This window comes from Falco biarmicus, chromosome 1, assembly GCF_023638135.1.
Source record: "Falco biarmicus isolate bFalBia1 chromosome 1, bFalBia1.pri, whole genome shotgun sequence".
In the NCBI taxonomy this organism is placed as follows: Eukaryota; Metazoa; Chordata; class Aves; order Falconiformes; family Falconidae; genus Falco; species Falco biarmicus.
The window spans coordinates 21,464,260-21,484,677 of record NC_079288.1 but is presented as its reverse complement, the minus strand read 5'-3'; the positions used below and the strand labels follow the sequence as shown (position 1 = coordinate 21,484,677).

The window sequence follows — 20,418 nt, the reverse complement described above, 5'->3', positions numbered from 1 at the left end:
GGCGGGGGGGGGGGGGGGGGGGGGAAGTCTCGCGAGATCTGGGGATAACGTCACCCGCAGCGGCGTCGCTCCCTAGCAACCGGGCGGGCCGCGCGCTGCCGTCGCCAAGGTGACGGGGTGAGGCGGCTGAAACGACAGTCGGCGACAGTCACCCGGTCGCGTGTTGGTGCGAGATGGCGGGAATCGCTCTCTGCGAGCCCCACTGCCTCTACAACATCGTCAGCCAGAAGCGGCGGGTGTCCCGGCTGGCGGAGGCCAACTACCTGTGCCTGCTGGGTGAGCCCGTAGCGGGAGGCCTGCTGCTGGGCCTGGGCTTGCCTGCTGCCTGCTGCCTGCTGCCTGCTGCCAGGCCCGGGCCTGCCTGCTGCCGGGCCCGGGCCCTGCCTGCTGCTAGGCCCTGCCTGCTACCTGCCTCTGGCCCTCCCTGCTGCTAGGCCCTGCCTGCTTGCCTGGCTCTGGCCCTCCCTGCTGCTAGGCCCTGCTTTCTTGCCTGGCCCTGGCTCTGCCTGCTGCCTGGCCCTGGCCCTGCCTGCTGCCTGGCCCTGCCTGCTACCAGGCCCAGCCTACTACCTGGCTCTGGCCTTGCGTGCTGCCTGGCCCTGCCTGCAGCTAGGCACCATGCTCTGGCCTGGGCAGGCTTCCTGAGGAAATAGGGTTTGTGGTCTCTGGTGAATGGGGAAGAGCACACATTGCTTCTTGTAATTACTGGGGCCTTGCCACTGGGGCATTTTTCCCATCCTATTCTAGGTGCCATGACCCAGGACTGTCATCATGTCCACCTCTTCCTGCTCTGATCCATCCCAGGGATACACACTCTACCCTGCTGCTCCCAAAGGATTTATAGGTGGACAAGATTTCTTGATGATCGCACAAAGATTGCTGATAAGCATTTGCATCTTGCATAGTGCAAATACCCCCCAACAGGGTGCCTGATACTGCAATATTATTAAATGTTTTGGCAAGGGAGTCAGCCAGTTTGGGAGTGGGATTGGGGTCTCTCTGGTGCTCCTTTCTCTGTCTCTGGGGCAGCACAGAGGCAGAGGTGCTGGATACTGGGAGGTCAGAGAAGGCGCAGTGCATGGGGGCCAGGATACACCACAGGGCAGAGCAGAACAGAGCATGGGACTGGCGCTGTGAACACTGCAGTACCACACTTGGTAGTACTGTACGCAGGACTGAAGCTGCTGGCATCACTTGGTGTTACACACAGACTCATATCAGTAGTGGCATTCATTACATCTGCATCAGAAAGTCTCATCTGAAAAACCAGAATCTCTTTGTCTGGTTGATGTCAGTGCCTTTAAATAAGCCAGTTGCTCTGTCTTGGTTGGTTTTTTCAGATGCCCGTACTCAGCATGAATACAACGAGAGCCATATTATTACAGCACGCAGGATTGAACAGGTGAGGGGATTACTGTTTGTGTAAACAATCTCGGGATTTAGCGATTAGCAGGAAGCCAAAATTGGTCTATAACCCGCGGGAACTGTCTCAGCCTCTCCCCTGTCTGTGTCAGCCACATTCCATTTCTGCCACTGGGGGGATGTAAAAGCAAAGGTGGCTTCAGTAGCCCAAAGGACTGGCAAATAGGAGCTGTGTATCAGGAAAAATATTGCACAAGAACTAACATATTATAGCCTTGTCTCACAAAGGACAGTGCTGGCGTTTTTACCGCCGCAGCTGATGAAGCAATCCGGCGTAGTTTGCATCATTTCTGAATTCTAACTGCGTCTTTCAGTGTCAAGTGCAGACGTAGCCCCAAACCCATCCCATAGCTGTGCAATAGTGACTTGCAAGATGCTGGTGGTAGCGTTGATGCCACATGAAAAGGGTGGAGCTGTGCTTTTGATAGAATTCCTCTGCGATTTCTGATAGAGTCCCACGGGGGAGTATCTGGTACCGGATTCAGAGGAGCTGCGGTGTGTCAGATATTGCGTGGTGTATGACTGTGAGACCAGCTCTTTGGATTGCTGTGACTGTGAGGAAGAGGAGAAAGAAAAAGGTATATATGACCCATGGCAGTCAAGACCTCACTGCCAGATATTCATTCTTCCCCTTCCTCATTTAATTTTATGAGCTTATTGGGAGAGATGCAAATTTACCCAGTTGTATTTGAAAAATGAACATCTGTGCTACGCCTCTGGTTTTTCACTCTCTTGCATATGTTCTTAGGCTTCAAAAATCTACATATTATTTCAAAGTGTCCTGGCAGACTTGGTTTCCTATCTGTGAACTGATCCCTTTGAAGCTCCTTGTCTTCTGTGAGGAATGGGTTCTTTTTTTTCCCGCATTTCACTGAGATTTGGCTTGTCCAACAATTGCTTTGTAGGGAGCAGTCCTTCTTTGGAGACTGAAAACACTGACTCAAGTTCCGTATGTTCCCAGAGTGAGTACTTCCTTCTTTGAGGGTTATAAAAGGCTTTCACAATATCATATTTAAAAAGACTTAGCTTTAATGGGGGTGGTGATTTGATGGAGTTCACCAAGAAATGTGAAGAGCTGGAAACTTTTCCATGTAATTGTTCAGCGTTCCTTGAACCATGGAAATTTTTAGCTTTCACGCATCCTTTGGCAAGGAGTTCTGCTGTGTGCAGAACCACTTCAGTGTATTTGCTCAGCTTGTATTACCTTTATAAAGGCTACTATAGTTTTAGGAAAGATTTACATAATTTTATTAAAAAAATATCTGGGAATATAAGGGGAATGAATAAAGCCAGCACGTTTGTAAATGCTCCGTGATGAGACAGTAGCAAGGGAAGGTATGAAGAATCAGAAGTGAGTTTCTATTGTGCTGATCTGTTTCTAAAACAGACAGAGCTAGAGGCGAGCAGGCTGGATCCCTTGGCAGAAGGAGGGGGAGCAGCCACCTCAGGTAATTTACTTCACTGAGGGGAGTGTTTAAAACACTTGTGAAAATTTATTCAAGATACCTCCTTCTTTCCCCCTTTGCCTAAAGCAGACTAACTAAAAAAAGCCTCCATAAAATTAAGGTTATTAGATTTAAATTAATAATACTTCTCTATTATGGGAACTTGTTACAAGCATTTCCCAAAGAATAATTGGGGGAGGGGGGGGGAACTTTATCTAGACCTACAAAAGAAACCAGGAGAGAAATAAAAGATCAGGACAAGAGGTGAAAAGCAGCATGCCCTGTTACTGACCTGCAGCAAGAGTTAAAAGAGTAAATAGCTTTTAACAAGGCTTTCTACAGACCATTAGATGAAATGAAAAGGAATTTGCTGTCGGTGTCAGTGGGACAAATGTAATCCCCAGTGCTGATGCAGGCACTCTAAACCTGCCCTGGCAAATCGCTTTTTCATCTCAGATGCTGAGGAAGGAAGTGCCATCCAGCATGCCAGAGCCTTAGAGCAGTTCACCCGCCATCCTGTGCTCATCCTGAGGGGAGGATACAAGCGTTTTTCAGCTTGCTATCATTTTCTGAGGACTCAGAAGATACTGTGGATGCCTCAGGTGAGATGAGACTACTTTGCAAGTAGAAGACATTAGCATTCATGTTCAACTGATGATGGCTAATGAATTCAAGTTAAATGGTGTTGTAAAGCTGATACCATAGTAATTTCAAACAAAGGAATTAAATGTAATTTGAGTTACTGTGCATGCCCTGAGCCTCACCGCTAATTCTTTTACAGCCACACTCGGCCTTTTTTTCCTCTTCTATTGCGTGAAAGAAAGCTCATGAAAACAACCTGGGAAGGTTTCTCCAATAACCCTGAAACTGGCCTACTGGAGAGTAGAGATAACTAAACAAACAATAGCAAATGACGAAAAGAAGCAGGTTCCTCTCTCACACGTGGTTATCTGGGATGGTACACAGTAAATGTTTTCAGACAGAAGTACAATTCCTATCAAGCGCTGTGTTCCGTGTCTATAAAGCTTTTCATCCGGAAGGGTCACAAAGCAAGTGCTGGCGCGTTTTTTCCACAGACCCATAAAAAACTAGAGCACTGGTATCCTAATTGTTTGGTTTCACATGCAAACGTTGATCTATTTAGCTCATGAGAAATAATTACCTTTTTTTGACATCTAGGACCTGAGGCAGGGCAGACTTAGAGGGTGCTGGACAGCAGAGAGCATGTCATTGCAACCTGTCTTTTGTTTCCATTGTTCCTATTCACTTCTGGTTCACATGAAATAGCCCACAACAAGGTGCTAACCTGTGGGATGCTACAGCACAGGAGAAACAATCAGATCACTTTGTGCTTCTTCATGAAGGGTGGCAAACTGCTGAACTTCCCCATCAAATTCAGTTGGACACAGAGTAGCTCCTTGCCTCTAAGTTTAAGCTGTTGTTCTCTGTTGCTTTAAATTGTTAGGCTGTTGCTTTGTTCTGCTGTAACGTTAGCCAAATCTCAGCCAGTAATGTAGAGGCACTGTCGGTTACCTGTATATTTTTATTTTCAACCTTCACGCTGCAGACACCGGAAGCAGCTGTGGATTTATGTTGTGCCACTTACATGGCACCTGCAGCCCAGCAAGTGACACATGATTTCATTTAGCCTTGCAAACAGTAACCGGAGAAAACATCAAATGAATCAGTTATGCTGCAGTCCCTCCAGACAATGAAAATAATACATGCCGCCTCCTGTTTAGTTAGGATTTGTTTCAAGTAATGCTACAATGATGGCAATGCTGTTAATTATTCTCAGTAAATCTAGCGAACTTCAATATACAGAAAGTCCAGGTGATTGAATGAATCATTACGCTAGAATGTGTCATGAGCTGTTGACTAAGTGTGTGTTCAATTCTTCACATGACTTTTGTTTAAGAACTTGCCAAGTTAACAGGAGTAAACATACACTCTAAACTGAGCCTATGGTTTCTCTCCAGCAGGAACTAGACAATTTCCAGCCATACCCTGTAGAAATACTGCCTGAAAAGTTATATATGGGCAATTTCAAGCAGGCCTGTGACCAACAAATTCAGAGAAATCTGAAGATCAAAGCACAAGTCAACATCTCTGAACAGCCTGCGACACTGTAAGTTAAATAGTTCAAGGTTTACCCTCACTGGTGTTTGTGTCTTTGAAAAAAGTGAGCTGGCACAGCACCAGAGCCCATGTGCAGAGTGCCTGTGAACTTCCAAGGAAACCTCTGTGTTTCACTGCGGATTTGGGTGCTATTCCATGCTCGTTTTTCCGATCTCTACTCCAGAGTTAGCACAGCAGCCATGCGGTCCTGCAGCCCTTGACCATGCCATGGGTGGATTGGGTGAGGGGAGGATTGAGATGCTTTTGGAATTTTGAGTTGATTGCATACCACCATCCTTTGGGAAGAGCCAAAATCTCTGAATAGCTTTCAGAGCAAAATCTTACAAACACATCAATGTAAAAGCTAAATCATGGATGGTTCACATTGTTGGTCTTCCTTCCTTACCTACAGCCATGACCATTCAGCTCAATCTGGAAATGCCATTGCACACAGTGAGAAATCCAGTGGCATTTCTCAAGGTAATGACCAAAACAAAGTAACAAATGCAGTTAGCTACCCCAGGACGTGTATCAGCAGACATTTCTCATGCCTTTGGCTCCAGAGGAAAACATCAAAGGTCTCTGCACCGTGGGTAATCTTCCAATGCCCTCTAAATGACATGCTTTCACATTTTGGAAATTCCTCACCAGTGTTTTGCTCCATTAGTTCTCTGACTGTGGAAGGAGGAGGGTGCCGTCATAGAAAACCACATGAAGTGAACTGGGGGGCTATGTCCACAAAACTGCTGACATGCACACCATGAAGGCACCTTTGCTTTCAGTTCATCTGTCTTCATCTAGTTCTCAGATAAAGGAAGCTGTAGGTTAAGACAAGACCATCAGTGCTGATACCATGTGGAATGGAAAAATCAGTAATGAAACTGGTTCTGCATTACAAGCATCTCGGTGTCTTACCATAACAAATCCCTTATCATAATGTTAATGATGATGATGATGAAAAACTCACACATGCAACAGCAAACAAAGTTATCAGCTTGCCTCCAACAAACACATGCTTCTCTGGTCCGTGTCACAGTGTGCTCTTTTTCCAGGTTTGCAGAAGGCGGCAAATACCTCCATATACCTGTTCCAGATTCGCTCGAAGCAGATCTTTTTTCTTCCTTTGCCACCATTTGTCATTTCATAGGTGAGTTGTTCCTGATCTGGAATTCCTGAGACCTTGCTCACTCTAGAATATTAGATGGGAGTGACTGCAATTCACGTGAACAGGAAGCTTAGACAGGAGGGTCGTATCTTTCAAAATCAGTATACTCCCAAGAAAGCCCACACCCTAATGGATACCACAGCTGTCTTACTAGCCAGCCTGTTGGACAGAGAGGAGATTTTACAGGGCATCTGACTCTGATGTTCCTACTTACCGTAAGGAATATCTCACTCTGATAATAGTGAGCTTTCTACACGATCTGAAAAGGCTTTGCTGCAGGATGTCTGCTAGGGCCTCATAGGATTCCCTCCTATTCCTTTGTTCTTAAATACAACCCTTTGACTCTTACCAGCCCAAATCTTCCACCACCAGAGCTTTATTTGAACAAGAGTGTGACACATTAGAGAACTCACCACAAGATGCTGCTAATCTTTGTGATTTGCAGTGCAGACCCACCGTAGGGCCTAGGAAGACTTTCAGGTTGGACAGCATAAACCTGCCTTCAGCTGATTACATCAGAGAGGGCAAGAAAAAACATAGTCTTCAGCTCCGTGCCTGCAGCAGCATAGCAGACATAGCTCCCGCAGCTCCATCCTGTGATGGTGTCCAACTGTGTCGTTATCTTTTATTACACTTAGGAACTAACACCTGCCACAGACTAAGGCCCTGCTGAGTGTTGTACAAATGCAGAAGCAAAAGACCACCCTGTCCCCACAGACCTTATAATCCAAGTACAATATAAGAAATGACAACTGGACACAAAGAAAGAAAGAAAGAAGGAAACAATATTTGAGGAGATAATTTTGTAGTCCTGAACTGAATTTCATGATCTGCATGCATTGAAACTCAAATACTGAACTCCACTTACTGGCCTTTCATTTTGCCTCAGGTTTTTTTCCCAGTAGTATTTCAGAAGAAAGTTTCTTTCTCACCTCAGTTTGTGGAATTTTCCAAAATGAACTGTAAAAGTTTATTGGCTGTAGCAGTTGTGGAAGTGCATACTGTTTACTTGACAGTCTAGAGTAGATTACTTAAACTGGAATGGTTATGGGTGAACACTAGACTAAAGCTCTCCACGTACTTTGAGAGGAGTGTGGATATCCTCATGCCAGGTATGTATTTGAGTGAGGTTATTTCTGTTCAGGTCTTAGAACAGAACTAGTATCTCACGATAGAAATAAGTTAGAAAACGCTGTTTTAGTGCTTAAAAAAAAATCAAAACCCAACAAACCCCACAACCTCTCAACAACAGTAAAAGAAGGAGCTTTGCCCTATGAATTTGAGCGTTTGGTTGCTGATATTCTAAAAACATGTCATGCTGTCTGCTCTGGAGAGGGAGGGAAAGAATTCAAAAGGTTATTAATAAAATATGGAACCTTCTAGGCATAGATAACGGGCTTAATGTGGTTAGGAGCAACTGACAGCATCTTTGGGCTTAGCTTTTGTAGGGAACGAGTTTGCTCATCTTGGCAATTGTCACTGCAAAGTATCCATCATAAAACCATCATAAAATCAGCGCCCTAGCTGGCATGTACATGCTTTCTGCTGTTGAACCCCCCAGAGAGGTAAGGGATTTGAAGTCTTAAGTTCCCTCCAGTCTGAGAGCTGATTCCTCCAGCTTGAGTGGAGAACACGTAGACCTGAGTTCATCAGAAATTTCAATACCTTTAAACCTTTCTGGAGAGTTTGAGTAGATGATGTGATGCTGATTACAGCTGATTGGTCATGGTAGACCAGTTATCTGATGTAAAGGTGACACTGATCTGTAATAAAACATTGATTGCTCATTGTCATTTGGTTCTGGTCTTCATAGTCACGTTTTAACTCTGGATTTTTAAGAAAGGCAAATGCTTACAGAAATGGGAGCTGGCAGTGCCCATCTGCTGCTGTCAGGGTTCACGAGGGTTCCTGTCGCTCAGGCTGCTAGCTTGTCAGCTATCACTGAATTAGTGCTTGACTGTACAACTGGAAGCTTGATTTCCCAGACCACTAATTTGTGATTGGCATTTCTTTACTCAGATGCTCAGCTGGATCATGGAGCAGTGCTGGTGTTCTCCAGCCTGGGGATAAGCCGGAGCAGCACAGCAACCATGGCCTATCTTATGAATTCCTGCCAGTTTTCCCTGAAGGTATGTCACTGTCATATTTCCCAAAGATACTGGCTGGGTCTGCAGTTTATTTCTGTTCCTGAAACCTCATTACTATAGTAATGAAAAAGACATCTGGGCTTTCATACAGACTATCCACTTGATAATGTAACAGATTATATTATATGAGATTGCACCTTCTTTATACTGTTAAAGGAGGTGGCTTAGGTGAGATTTTGGATCAGTGAGTCCTTACTCTGGCACTCATGCCATTCTTGCATTTCCCTCCTTAACTACAGGGCTATAAAAATAAAGCTGTGGTTACAGGACTTAGTATTTCTGTTCTGCTGGATGTGAGAGAGTATTTGGAAGCTACTGAAGTAAATCCCATCCCTTAATACCATGGGGTTACAGGGAAATTTGGAACCCAGTGCTTGCAGGGCTCTGATTCACCACTGACTTCATTAGCAACACCGACTTCTTCCAAAATCCTATTTTATTTCCCCAGAAGCAATCCCCTCCCACAGGTACTACTGTAGAGATATCTGGAAAGGGATAATACTAGCCCAGGAGGGATGTACAGGTTAGATGGCCATACATGCTGTTCCATAGCTCTGAATAATGTGTGAAAAATAATGAATGACAGCTGAGAATGACCTGGCTGAGCAGTAGCCCGGTGGCCTCTCCCCTGGTGCCAGGCCCCTTTTTCCTTTGCATACAACACATGGGCATCATGCTGCTGTAGGCAGTGTCTCATGGTGCCTGCTTAACACAGAGCAGGCTAGCTCCCATGGGGACTGAAAGGATCCTCCTTAAAAATCTTGTCCTTGTTGGGAAAGTGTGTCTTCGTTTGAGAGCTTGAAAGGATTGATCCAAGCTTCACTGAAGCTGGGCTTGTATCTAATCATTTAATTGATTTTGTGCAAACATTTGCAACATAAGAGGAAATCTCTTACTGTCGCTGTGTGCCAATGGGTAATTTCAGGTTGAGCGTGCCAACAGGGCTGCAGATACTATTTTGTCTCTTCTACTAATGCTGGGTGTGATTGCTCCTGCACACTGATAATCATTCACTTGCACACTACATTACTGGAGGTGCTTGCAGTGGCAGTGCAAAAGTCAAAGGCTGATCCTTGCAGTTTCTCTCAGTTGGTCTCAACAGTTTGGTCTCAGCATTTTATGAAGTGCCCAAAAAAAAACCCAGGAGAAAAGGTTGACACAGCAGTGGTGTGCTGTGGCTGGCCTGGGTGGTGCTTGCCCACTGTTGGCTGGGCAAAGCTTTCCCAGAGGATTACCCTGGCAGACAAGTTTGTTTCTTGCAGACCAAAGCAATGCAACAGATTCCCATGTGATCCTTCAGCCAATCTAGGCAAAGATTTTTGAAAGCTTCCAAAGATGCGGATATTGCAAAAGAAAGGCAGATTTGGGATGGGAGCCCCCCTATCCTATTAGTAATCAATATGTGAGTAGATTTGTGGAGTTCAGGGAAACTACAGACACTCACACTGTGGGCCCAGAGGAATAAATATTGGAAGATCAGCCTCGGAACATGCAGAATCACTGAGATTAGAAAAACAAACCCATGGAGCACTATCTTCTAACCTTTGGTCTCATTATGCTTAAGCAATCCTCCAAGTGTGGGGCGCAGTCTATTTTAAAAGCAGGAAGATGAGCACGACTGGATAAACCTAAGGATGCAGCTGGAGTAAAGCACTGTAGTGCTAGCAGAGCTGCCCTGTGTGTAGCAGAGTTCCTAGCTGATTCCTTGAAACTACGAAATAATTAAGGTGGCCGTCGTTAATGCAGTGGGATAACTGGAGTGTCATAGCTGCTCTGCCATATCAGGTCACACCAATCCAGAGACACGATAACCTTTGTTGCGTACCTGTGAATAGCTGATCTTCACTGCTTTGCTTATCATCCATAGGAGAAATAGCATTTTAGGGTAGAAAATCCGGGACTGCATTGCTCCGTCAGTGTAAAATAACGCAAGATACCTGCCAGGTAGTGAAAGCAGCCTGAGCTGGCCTTGTATCCCTCAGAGCAGAGTGTAAAGGTGACAGTCTTCTCTGAGATTCACATCTGGATCCAGTCGGTCTCAGCTTTGGTAGCCAAGGTCTTATCTCCAGGTTCTTGCTGTCCAACACAGGGAGTAAATACAAAGCTGTGTCATCTACAAGTGTAGCTGCTTTGTGTAAATACCTGAGATTCAGTTCAAGTTCCTAACATTTATTTGCTTTCTTGCTGTTTACAGAGAGCTTGGGACTACGTTCTGCAATGCAAAACGAACATGAGACCACACCGGGGCTTTGTGAAACAGCTCTCAGACTGGGAGACCCAAATCTATGGGACCACCATCACAGACATCTCTGAACCAAATTACTGACAGGTAGCAAAGAGAACACCCAGCAGGGAGAGGGGCTTCCCTGTCCATACCACTGTGACGGTAGAAAGTTACTTGAACGCTGTTTGAAAAAAAGAACTTAGCGTAATGGACAGGTTTTCCTCTTTAGCTCCATGTTATTTCAGGTTAAGTTTTGGAGTCATTTGGGGAACTCATCTGTGCTGTAGAAGGTGGAAGTTTGGGGAAAGCAAGTCCTGCAGGATGTGACCCATTACACACTGCTTGTCTCTTTTGTAAGCAGAGGGGATCGTAACCACATTATTGAGCTTTTTACCCCAGGTACGGGGCAGTCATTAGGGTTATCTCTGAAAAGGTTCGTTGATCCATAGCCTGGGACAGTCAATTTAGAGTTTGACCGTGCCCGCTTCCAGCACAGCGAGGTGATGACAGTTTCCCCATTGCAAATGTCCCTCCACCCTGCATGTGCCTTTCTCAGCGACCTTCAGGCACGGCCACGGATCTAGCAAGACCTCGCCTGGCACTCACCACCTTCTGATACAACAAGCAGACCTCTTGGCGTGGCTGGGCATTTTGAAGCATCGATCCGTTACGTGACAGCTCAATTCAGTGCTGTCTGCTCTCTTACCACGCTGTGAACTCTTCGCATTGACGTCAGAAAATGAAATGTTACAGAAAATGCTCCCGGGCTTTCCTTGCCCTCTGTGCTAGGGATTGACTGGGGGGGGTGTTCATTTTCCATCGTCCCCTATGGGTCAGGGACGGGGCCAGCCAGCCCCCCACGTGCTGCTGGTGGCTTCCCACCGTGAACCGCCTGTGCTGGCGGTGGGCCGGCCCCTCCAGCTCCCAATTCCCGGGAAAAATCTGCCAGTTCTTCATTTATTTACCTATTCCTCCTTATTGCGGGCTGCTGTTTACGAGGCTCCAGGAGCGCGGCGATGCCCCGCCCCCGCCCCGCCCCCTGGGCGTGCCCGGAAGCGGCGGGGGGCGCGGCCGCCCAGCGCAGCCCAGCGCCGCGGGCCGGGGCCGCTCGCCCGCCGCCATCGCCGCCATGGCCTGCGGCGCCTCGGCCGCCGAGTGCCTGCGGGAGTGGGAGGAGCTGCAGGACGGCTACCAGCGCATCCAGGTACCGCACCCCGCCGGCTGCCCGCACCCCGCCGGCTGCCGGCCCCGGCACCGCCCGCTGCCCCCCGGAGACCCCGGCCCGGCGGGCGGTGGCCTCAGCCGGCGGGTGGGCGAGCACCGGTGGCGGCTGGGTGGCGTCTGCGGTGGTGTCAGGGCTCGCTTCGACCCCGGGGTACCGCGGGGCGGTTCGTTACCCTTTGCCGGGGCAACGGCGGGGCGAGGGACCCCCTCGTCCCGGGGTTACCGGCACCGCGGGGGAGGGCTCCTCCGTGGGGGTGGGGGGTGCCCCCACAGCATCCCTAACGGGTGCCGGCGTCTCCATCCTCGGATTGCGGTCCCTTGTTACCCCTGTGGCCCTGCCGCGACCCTCGGTCGTGAGTCCTTGTGCTTCTGGGAAAGGGTTTTGGAGCAGGGCAGGGGGTGCAGGGCTGGGCCGGGTCCCCACCACGGAGCCTTGCCCGGGCACCGGCCTTTGGCCAGAGCCGTGGCCTTCCAGGGCTGGCCGGTCTCCTTGTCCAGCCTGCCATGGACGTGGCGTCAAGACGCAAGATCTCCGGATTTTTAAAGGCCAGGAGCGGGGAGCGGCGCTGCCTGGCACGGCCGGGAAGAAGGTGCGCAGTTGCCGCTCCACGCTCCTTATGGCTCCTCTCGTCCTGGCTCTGGCAAGCCCAAAGCCGGCCTCGCAGGGGAGCAGAGGTAGCCAGGAATGGTCACACCACAGCCAGGCACCTGGAACGGATAGCCTGCCTCCCTCAAACCCGGGCACCCACCCTTGGGTGCCCCGGTACCCACCAGGGCTCTGTGCCAAGAAGGTGACTGGTATCAGAGCTGTTTCCACCTGCTTTGTGTAATCCCCAGGGTGCTTGTTGCCTGGGGAAGGAGTGGGCAGGGTTCAGCTCAGACAGGGGTCACCCAAGGAAAAGGTTGGTTAACCATCTTCTGCTGTGCTTCAGATCTGCAGCTGCACCAGTTCCCTTTCCCCCTCCTTCCCCCCTGGGAGCGGGGTGAAGCGGATGTTGTTTCGGGCACGTCGCAGCTGTGCCCAGATCTGGGGCAAGGGAGGCTTTGAGAAACCTCCTCTTGCTCCATAGGGGTTGCGTGGATGTCCTGGGTTGCCCGCTTTGAACCCTGCATGCAGCCGTGCTGTGGCAGCCCTTTCCTTTGGAAACCTTCTCCTGGGGTGGCTCCTGGTCCAGGCTGTCTCCAGACATTGTGCTGGGATGCTGGCACGACTAAGGGAGTTGTCACAAAAGCTGCTTTTTCTCAGTTGACTCCAGAGCAAGAGAAGGAGGTGACTCCAGATGGGAGCAGGAAAGCTTGATAGCCGAGCAGCAAATGTCTCGTGAGAGATCAGGGACATAAATCACTGCAGGGGGAGCCAGCACTATCTGGGATCCGTTCCCACCCTGCCACTGCTTGTCACCAGAGGGAGAACAAGTTGTTTCCCTCTCTGTTTCACCTTTCTCCTTGCAGCTTTGAGATCTGCTGATAAAGTGCTTGATAAGAGCTACAGAGGCTAAAACTTGTGCATCAAGGTCTAGTCCAAGGGTTGTTACGAGCAGCATTTAATTCCCTAGTGGAGGTGGCATTCAGGCTGCCCGTGGTCGAAGTGAGGCTGTTTTCCAGCTGACCTGGACAAGAAGCAGCATAGATCCAGCCATGCTCTCTCCTTTCCTTTCTAAATATAGCAAAGAATGGCATCTAGCCTTACCCAGGTGTGGTTGGGTTACCGCCGCACGAGGAGCCAGGCGCTTGGCTGCAGCCCTGCTGCCACTCCGTCCTTTGTCTGGCTCATTGACGGGCTCCTTCCAGCTTCCTGGGGGTGCATGGGATGGAGCCCCAGAGCCATGAGTCAGGTGCTGCACGAACCTCCAGGCAGAGAGAGCCGCTTGTCCTGCCCCAGCAGCCAAAGCCACCACTGCTGGGTGGCTGCTGCCCTCAGCTGTAGCCCTGGCCCCAGCAGCATTTTTTTCCTCCCCCGAGTCTTTCCCATCCCCGGTGCAGCAGTCAATGGTTTCCCAACTACGGGAGCATCCCCAGAGCAGGATTGCTGGCTGGACTTGCACAGGCCGCAGCTGGAGCCGGGTCGGACACAAGCCACGTGCGAGGGCCGGAGCAGGCTGTACCATGCGGATGTGCCTGCACCTGTAGATAACTTCCTTGGGATTGGGGGTGGGCATCCCCAGCAGCTGCTCCTGCCCCCACAGGAGTCAGGATGGCTGCAGGCTGGCCCCAAACGTGCCTGGCCTCTACAACCACCTCTTGTCTTACCCAGCTGCTCTGCAGGTGAAGTTAAAGACGGCTTTTAACAGATGCCCCCACAGAAGGTCCGAGGACAGGCATGGCTGGGCAGGCAGCTGTAACGCATGCTGGTCTCTCTTTCCCAGGATAATCACAAGCTGTACAAGCAGAAACTTGAGGAGCTAACCAAGCTCCAGGACGGGATCTCCAGCTCCATCGCACGACAAAAGAAGCGACTGAAGGAGCTGTCGTTCTCCCTCAAAAAGTAAGTTGGCATCCTGGGACGGGGTGGGACAGGATGGGAAAGCAGCAAGGACGGGGCTGTTGAACTCAGCTCATGGCCCTGTGTCCAATTCAGACCTCGCTGCAGCTTCCCTGGTAGCAACGTGCTGTGGAGGTCTGGACTCACCCAGGCAGACCTTCCTTCCTCAGCTTCCCTTTTCTCTGCCCCGGTTTGTGCCTTGTTTGCAACTTGGGGCTTGCAAGGGCTTTGCAGGTAACTTGAACTGCCCTCTCCTGCACAAAGCTCGCTCTCTCCATCCTTCCTCGAGGGTGAGAAGATCACCTGGCCTCACTCACTCTCATTCCTGCTTCCTTTCCTTTAGCAACATCCCAGCTAGCCAGAGCAGCTTGCCCTGCCAATAGTCATGGACTTGCCTCTAGTCCATCTTCCCTGTCCTTGGGTTGTCCTTGTCTGAGACAGTCATGTATCAAGTGCCAGCACGTGCTGCTTGTGTTACAGAGGCTATCCTGATGCCAGCACCTGTGTTTCCCCCCCCAGATGCAAAGCCCACGTGAGTCCCGAACAGGAGGAGTCCATCCAGGAGACCCAGAGCCTAATAAAAGAGAGGCAGAATGTTTTCTTTGAGATGGAGGCCTATCTACCAAAGAAGAACGGGTAAGAGGCCTCTCGTCCCTGGGTGAAACACCAATTCCTCCCTCCACGTCCCTGTGGCTGGAATGCTGCAAGGCACAAACCTGCTGTCACCCTGCTCCCAGCAGTGTCCCAGCTGGGCTGCTCCGCTTCGGCTCCCCGGAGGACACCTGGGCAGGAGCCAGCCTGAGCCTCTGCAGCGCTGCCCTCGTCCCCCTCACTCCTCTGCCTGCTCGTGGCCTTCACCTGCCCTTGAACGGCAGCCGTGCGCGGGGGCGAGCCCCGGCAAGCACCCCAGTGCCCACAGGAGGTGGGGGGTGTGCTCAGCCACCCGTCCCCCTGCCCTTGGGAGGAGATGCCAGAGTGTTTGTGCCAGTCACGCTGCTTGGCAGCTCCGAGTGGAAAACAGCTGGGGGTTCTCAGCCCCGCGGCCGCACGAGAGGGGACAGCTCTGCCTCACCCCCGCGGCAGCGCTGCCAGCTCCCGGGCAGGCACCCGTCCTAACTCCCCGTCTGCTCTCTCCCCAGGTTGTACCTGAGTCTGGTGCTCGGGAACGTGAACGTCACGCTGCTCAGCAAGCAGGCCAAGTACGGCTCTCGCGTCACTGCTGCCGTGTGCTTTGCCTGCCTTGGGATCCCCTTGTCACTGGGAAACAGCAGCTCCCGGGCTGAGCTGCCGCATGTGCAGCAGACACGTGGCTGGCTTGGCTCACCCGGTGCAGATTCCCATCCCGGGCTGTCCCCTGCTTCCTTTCCTGGAATCAGCCGGGTCCTCGACTCCCCCTGACGCTTCTGCCACTGGGCTGGGACAGACCGTTAGCTCTGACACGCTCAATAGGATCCTTCACTGAACCCCTCTCCAGGTTTCCCCTGTGTTAAGGGCTTCCAGGAGAGTCAGACTTGTGCAGCTACTGGCAAGCCACCACCTCTCCCCTTGGGGAAACGCCAACGGCCAGTTTTGGCCCATGAGAGCCCCCCTCCATGCTGGGACACTAATGCCAGAGGTGCCCAGCCAGGAGCCCGTGTCCTCCTCCCCCTGTTCCCCAGGCCTCCCCTTGGAGAGCTGCACGGACCCCAGTCTGCCCAGCTTCCCAAGTTGTCCTGGCCACCCGCCAGGCTGGCATGGTTTGGAGGGTCTGGAAGGTGCCTCACCCGTGTGAAAGCAGCCTGGTGTGCTCTCCTCTCAGAAATACGCAGGAGACAGGGCTTTTCCTGAGCATGCCCCAGAGGTTCCCAGCAGAACACTTTTGTCCGCCCAGGTGAGGACACAGACTTCCAGCAGCCACCTTGCTCCAAGCCTTCCTTATGCTTCCCTGCAGGTTTGCATATAAAGATGAGTACGAGAAGTTCAAGCTCTACCTCACCATCATCTTACTCATAGTCTCTTTCTCCTGTCGCTTCCTCCTCAACTCCAGGTGAGTCTGGCTTGGATGCTGGGCAGAGATCTCCTCCCAGGGCCCCGTGTCCTCCTCTCCCATCCTAAAAGCCCCAGAGCTGAACAGGAGACCCTGAAAAAGTATCTGGCCGCTGCCCTGGAAGTGGGGTGGCTCTTGTGGCTGCTGTGATCGCACAGTGGCCATGGTGGGTGGTGGAGAAGCGGGTCTCCCTGGCCGCAGGGTAGGTGGGCATCCCACAGGGTGGCTGCCTCCGTGCCCATGCCCCCAGCGTGTGGGTGCTGCCACTTCTGCCACCTTTACACCTTGCTTTGTTTGACACCAGGGTGACAGATGCTGTCTTTAACTTCCTCCTGGTGTGGTACTACTGCACCCTCACCATTCGGGAGAGCATCTTGATCAACAACGGATCCAAGTGAGTCCCTTGGGTTCCGGGAGGGGGACGTGTGGCGAGTTGGTCCTTCTCTGCAAGGCTGAGATGTTGGGACCCATTGCATAGCTCTGTGCTTCCCAAGGGAGCAGCTCCCTCCTACTTGGGGTGTGTAGCAAACCCCAGTAATGAGCTGTGTGAGCAGGGCGGGAGGAACTCCCCGTGCAGAGGCGTGCGGGAGGGTGGAGCAGCGGTTGAAAGAGACCCAGTCCCCAGGTGCTGCCTAAACTGGAGGCGCTGGGTCCTGCTCCGTGCACAGCTGTTTCATAACCTGCTCCTTGCCTTGCCCTGGGAGCTGGGGGGTGGCGCTGGGCTGGCTTCACTGTCCCGGGGTGCGTTTGGGTCCCGCTTCATGCTCCAGACCTGACACCACTGCTTCTCTGTGTCTGCCTTCCAGAATCAAAGGCTGGTGGGTTTTCCATCACTATGTCTCCACCTTCCTCTCAGGTGTCATGCTAACGTGGTAAGTGTGCATCCCCCCCGGCCCGTGAGGAGCCGGCTCGGGCTGTGGCCAGCTCAGGTGAAGGGGCCTTTGCTGCCTTAACCCGTGGCCATAGTCCTGCTCCGTGCACGTTGTGGTCCAACAGTTGACTCCACACGTTCCTTGCTGGGCCCAAGCGCCCTAAATGAAGCAGCCATCGGCACCTCTGTGTGGCAGGCAGGGTCCCTGGGCTGGGGCACATGAGGTGCTGTGACGCTGTGCCTGAGCTGGGGTGTCCCCCAGTTTCGGTGGGAGCCGGGGCGAGGCAGTGGTGCCCTTACCCTGGCTGTGGGGCAGGCAGGGGTGGCTGCGTCCCCTCTCGGCCCCACGTCCCCCAGCCAGCACCGTCTCTCCGCAGGCCAGACGGGCTCATGTACCAGATGTTCAGGAACCAGTTTCTTTCCTTCTCCATGTACCAGAGTAAGTGCTGCCACGTGGGCAGGGGGCTGGCCTGGGGTGCTGAGCATGCCTGCCTGGCCCTGCGACACACAGAGACCCAGCTGTGGCTGCTCACAGCTCCCCCCTCCCCTGGGTTTTCCCTGGGCCTCTCTCCTGCCTGCCACTGCCCTGGCGCCGGGGATGGTCTTTGTGTACAGGGTCAGCGCGGAGCCCGGCTGCTGCTGGGGCTGAGAGCTGGTGCCTGGGCACCTGCTGACTGCAGCCACGCTCTCCTTGCAGGCTTCGTGCAGTTCCTCCAGTACTACTATCAGAGTGGGTGCTTGTACCGGCTGCGAGCGCTGGGCGAGAGGCACAACATGGATCTGACTGTGGGTAAGCAGGGGTTTTTCCTCACTGGTTGTCCCAGTTCAACTGGACCTGCTGTTGCCACAGGGCCTGTGGCTGCTAGCAGCCTCCCTCCCACCACCGGACTGGTGCTTGGCTAACTGGGAGCTGTGGTTTCCATTGAAGGTGATGGGTGACAGTTATTTTTGTTTTGAGGCTAGTTGGACTGCGGTTTACCAGGGGCAGAAATGGTAAAAGCTACAAGTAAAGCCAAAGCTGTGAGAGCAGCATCTCCTGGGGCTGGCAGCATCCTGTAGGCTGGATGTCATCCTCCTCCTCCTCTCCTGGGGCCACCAGCCCAGGGCTGGCTCCCTCAGGAGGTGAGGTAGCAGTGGCTGTGGCTCCTGGCATCTGAGCTTGCCCCAGGAACCACCTACAGATGTGAAACGTCCCTCCAGCACCCCACGTACTTGTGGGCTGCCACCTGCCTGGCCCCTGTGACACCGAGTGCTCAGGCTGAGGGACAGCAGCCACAGGGAGGGCAGCTCTACCGGAGCAGCTTCCTCCAGAGCCCCCGTTGGATTAGCACTAGGAATCCCTGCAAGTACAAGTGCCCACGGTGAGGCTGCGTTAGCCTGGCAGGACCTTCTCAGCCAGGCATGGGGTGGCCACTGAACCTCCCGGCCCATGGCCCCAGGAGCTGGGCTCCATCCGTTCCCCCGTGCAGCGTGTTCTGGGGTCCTCAAGCAACCCTCCATCCTTTGCAGAGGGCTTCCAGTCCTGGATGTGGAGAGGCCTCACGTTCCTGCTTCCCTTCCTCTTCTTCGGGCAGGTGAGTGTGTACTGTTCCTTGCAGGGACCTCAAGAGGCCGGAGCCTCAGGGGGGAATGGATCGTGCCGTATCGCACTTGGCAGCCTGGACACCACAAGGGTCCCCGCAGGCTGCTGCAGCCACGTGATACTGATGCCAGGGAAATACTTTCCACAAATACTGAGCTTTTTGTTTTCTTCCAAGGCACCCACCACCTCCGTGACTCAGCTGGTGAGGTGGGGAGGACCTGGGGAAGTTTTGCCAAGTTCTTAAGTGATGTGCAAAGTACAGCAGAGGGGCTGGCGCAGAGAGCCCTTCCAAAACCCCTCTGAGCTGCTGCGGCTGACGGGCCAGTTCTTCCTTGGTCAGTCAGGCTGCTGGCTGAAAGCAGCAGGCTGGTGTGAGGGCTCCTCCCGACCGCTGGGCTCTAGAGGGTGGCAAGGAAGGGGGAGATGTCCGAACTGGGGTCCTCTGCCCCCAAACTGGGATGGGGTCTCACTGTGCGCTGGGGCAGGCTGGCCTCACATGAGGTCTGCGGGGGGGTTGTGCCCAGAGGAAGCAGCTGGATGAGCATCTGCGTGGGCTTGAGTGTCTGAAAGCAGAAACTCCTCTAAATCTCCTCTCTCCTGCAGTTCTGGCAGCTCTACAACGCCGTCACCCTCTTCCGCATGCTCCAGCACCCCGAGTGCAAGGAGTGGCAGGTAAGGGGGCTCCCAGGCAGCTGCCCTGGGGAGGGGGATGCCCCAGGCAATCCCTCCTGCTGACTTGTGCCTCTGTGGCTCCTGCAGGTCCTCATGTGCGGCCTCCCCTTCTTCATCCTTTTCCTGGGGAACTTCTTCACCACCCTCCGTGTGGTCCACCAGAAGTTTCAGAACAAGAACAAAGACACAAAGCGGAATTGAAGGGGGGCAGCGTGGGGGCCAGGACTGTTTCTCCCCACCAGCTCCAGCTCCCATCCCCTCGATGCCGTCCGGACTCTGGTGTCTGACCCCATCCCTTGGAAGCCTGGGCGTGGGACAGAGCTTGGCACCTGCTCACAAATGGACCGCGCGTTCACCACGGTGCTGGATCCGGGAACGTCCTGCCTGCCTTCCTCCTCCAGGAGAGCAGGGTACCCGAGAGAGCTGCTCCCTTCCCTCTGCCCTGAAGACATTTGCTGGGATGGTTCCCAGGGATCAAGCCCAGCTCCTCTGGCTGTGGGCAGGGGCAGTGCAGGGTGCCCAGCGTGGGCAAGGCAGGGTGCAGGACTGCCAGCTGCCTCTTACCCAGCTCCCTGGGGTGGTTGGGGCTCTCCCCCTTCTCACATCGCCTGCAGCCACTGCCCCGCACCCTCTCTGCTTCCAGAGGCAGCTGGAGGCTGTGCACAGTGCTGGCTCCCAGGCTCTGTGGGACCCCGCTCCTCTACCGTCGCACCGGTGGTGTGGGAGCACCCTGAGCCGGATCCAGGCTGCACGCCAGAGCTGTGCAAACAGCACGCTGGTCTCGCATCTCTGGAGGATGCACGTGTAAAAATAAAGGGAAGGTGCTGCCTCGGGTTGCCGGGGCGGTCTCTGAACAGCTTGCATACTCTGCTCTGGTCACCTCCCCGTGCCCCCACCCCAGCCCAGGGTGCAGCACTGTGAGCTGTGGCCACCCAACAAGCCCCGCAGGACATCAGCATCCCTACAGACTGGGGGAAGCCCTGTACTACCCCTGGGACCCCCTGGAGTGGTGGGAAGGAAAGAGCAGGTCTAGCACAGCT

The 20,418-nt window shown here is 52.8% G+C and overlaps 2 protein-coding genes across 5 annotated transcripts; both read left to right on the top strand.

The window, feature by feature from the left end:
• The first annotated feature begins 68 nt into the window (after positions 1-68).
• On the top strand, positions 69-11,281 carry STYXL1 (serine/threonine/tyrosine interacting like 1). Of its 4 annotated transcripts, none has more exons than XM_056329819.1 (9): positions 83-276; positions 1,341-1,402; positions 1,874-2,000; positions 2,328-2,384; positions 3,324-3,469; positions 4,847-4,995; positions 6,038-6,132; positions 8,170-8,279; positions 10,492-11,281. In XM_056329819.1, exons 1-9 carry the CDS (start codon positions 174-176, stop codon positions 10,621-10,623), a joined length of 981 nt encoding a protein of 326 aa, XP_056185794.1. In that variant the 5' UTR covers positions 83-173; the 3' UTR covers positions 10,624-11,281. The 4 variants fall into 4 exon arrangements, with proteins under 4 accessions (XP_056185783.1, XP_056185789.1, XP_056185794.1 ...); XM_056329826.1 differs by having other exon boundaries at positions 84-276; positions 4,850-4,995; XM_056329808.1 differs by lacking the exons at positions 6,038-6,132; positions 8,170-8,279; positions 10,492-11,281 and adding an exon at positions 5,398-6,031 and having other exon boundaries at positions 69-276.
• A 287-nt stretch (positions 11,282-11,568) lies between these two features.
• On the top strand, positions 11,569-20,232 carry TMEM120A (transmembrane protein 120A). The gene is made up of 12 exons (XM_056329797.1): positions 11,569-11,725; positions 14,112-14,230; positions 14,747-14,863; positions 15,367-15,426; positions 16,158-16,253; positions 16,558-16,647; positions 17,060-17,125; positions 17,502-17,563; positions 17,822-17,914; positions 18,634-18,698; positions 19,310-19,378; positions 19,466-20,232. The coding sequence occupies exons 1-12, from the start codon at positions 11,651-11,653 to the stop codon at positions 19,577-19,579; spliced, it is 1,026 nt and encodes a 341-aa protein (XP_056185772.1). The 5' UTR covers positions 11,569-11,650; the 3' UTR covers positions 19,580-20,232.
• The last annotated feature ends 186 nt before the right edge of the window (positions 20,233-20,418 follow it).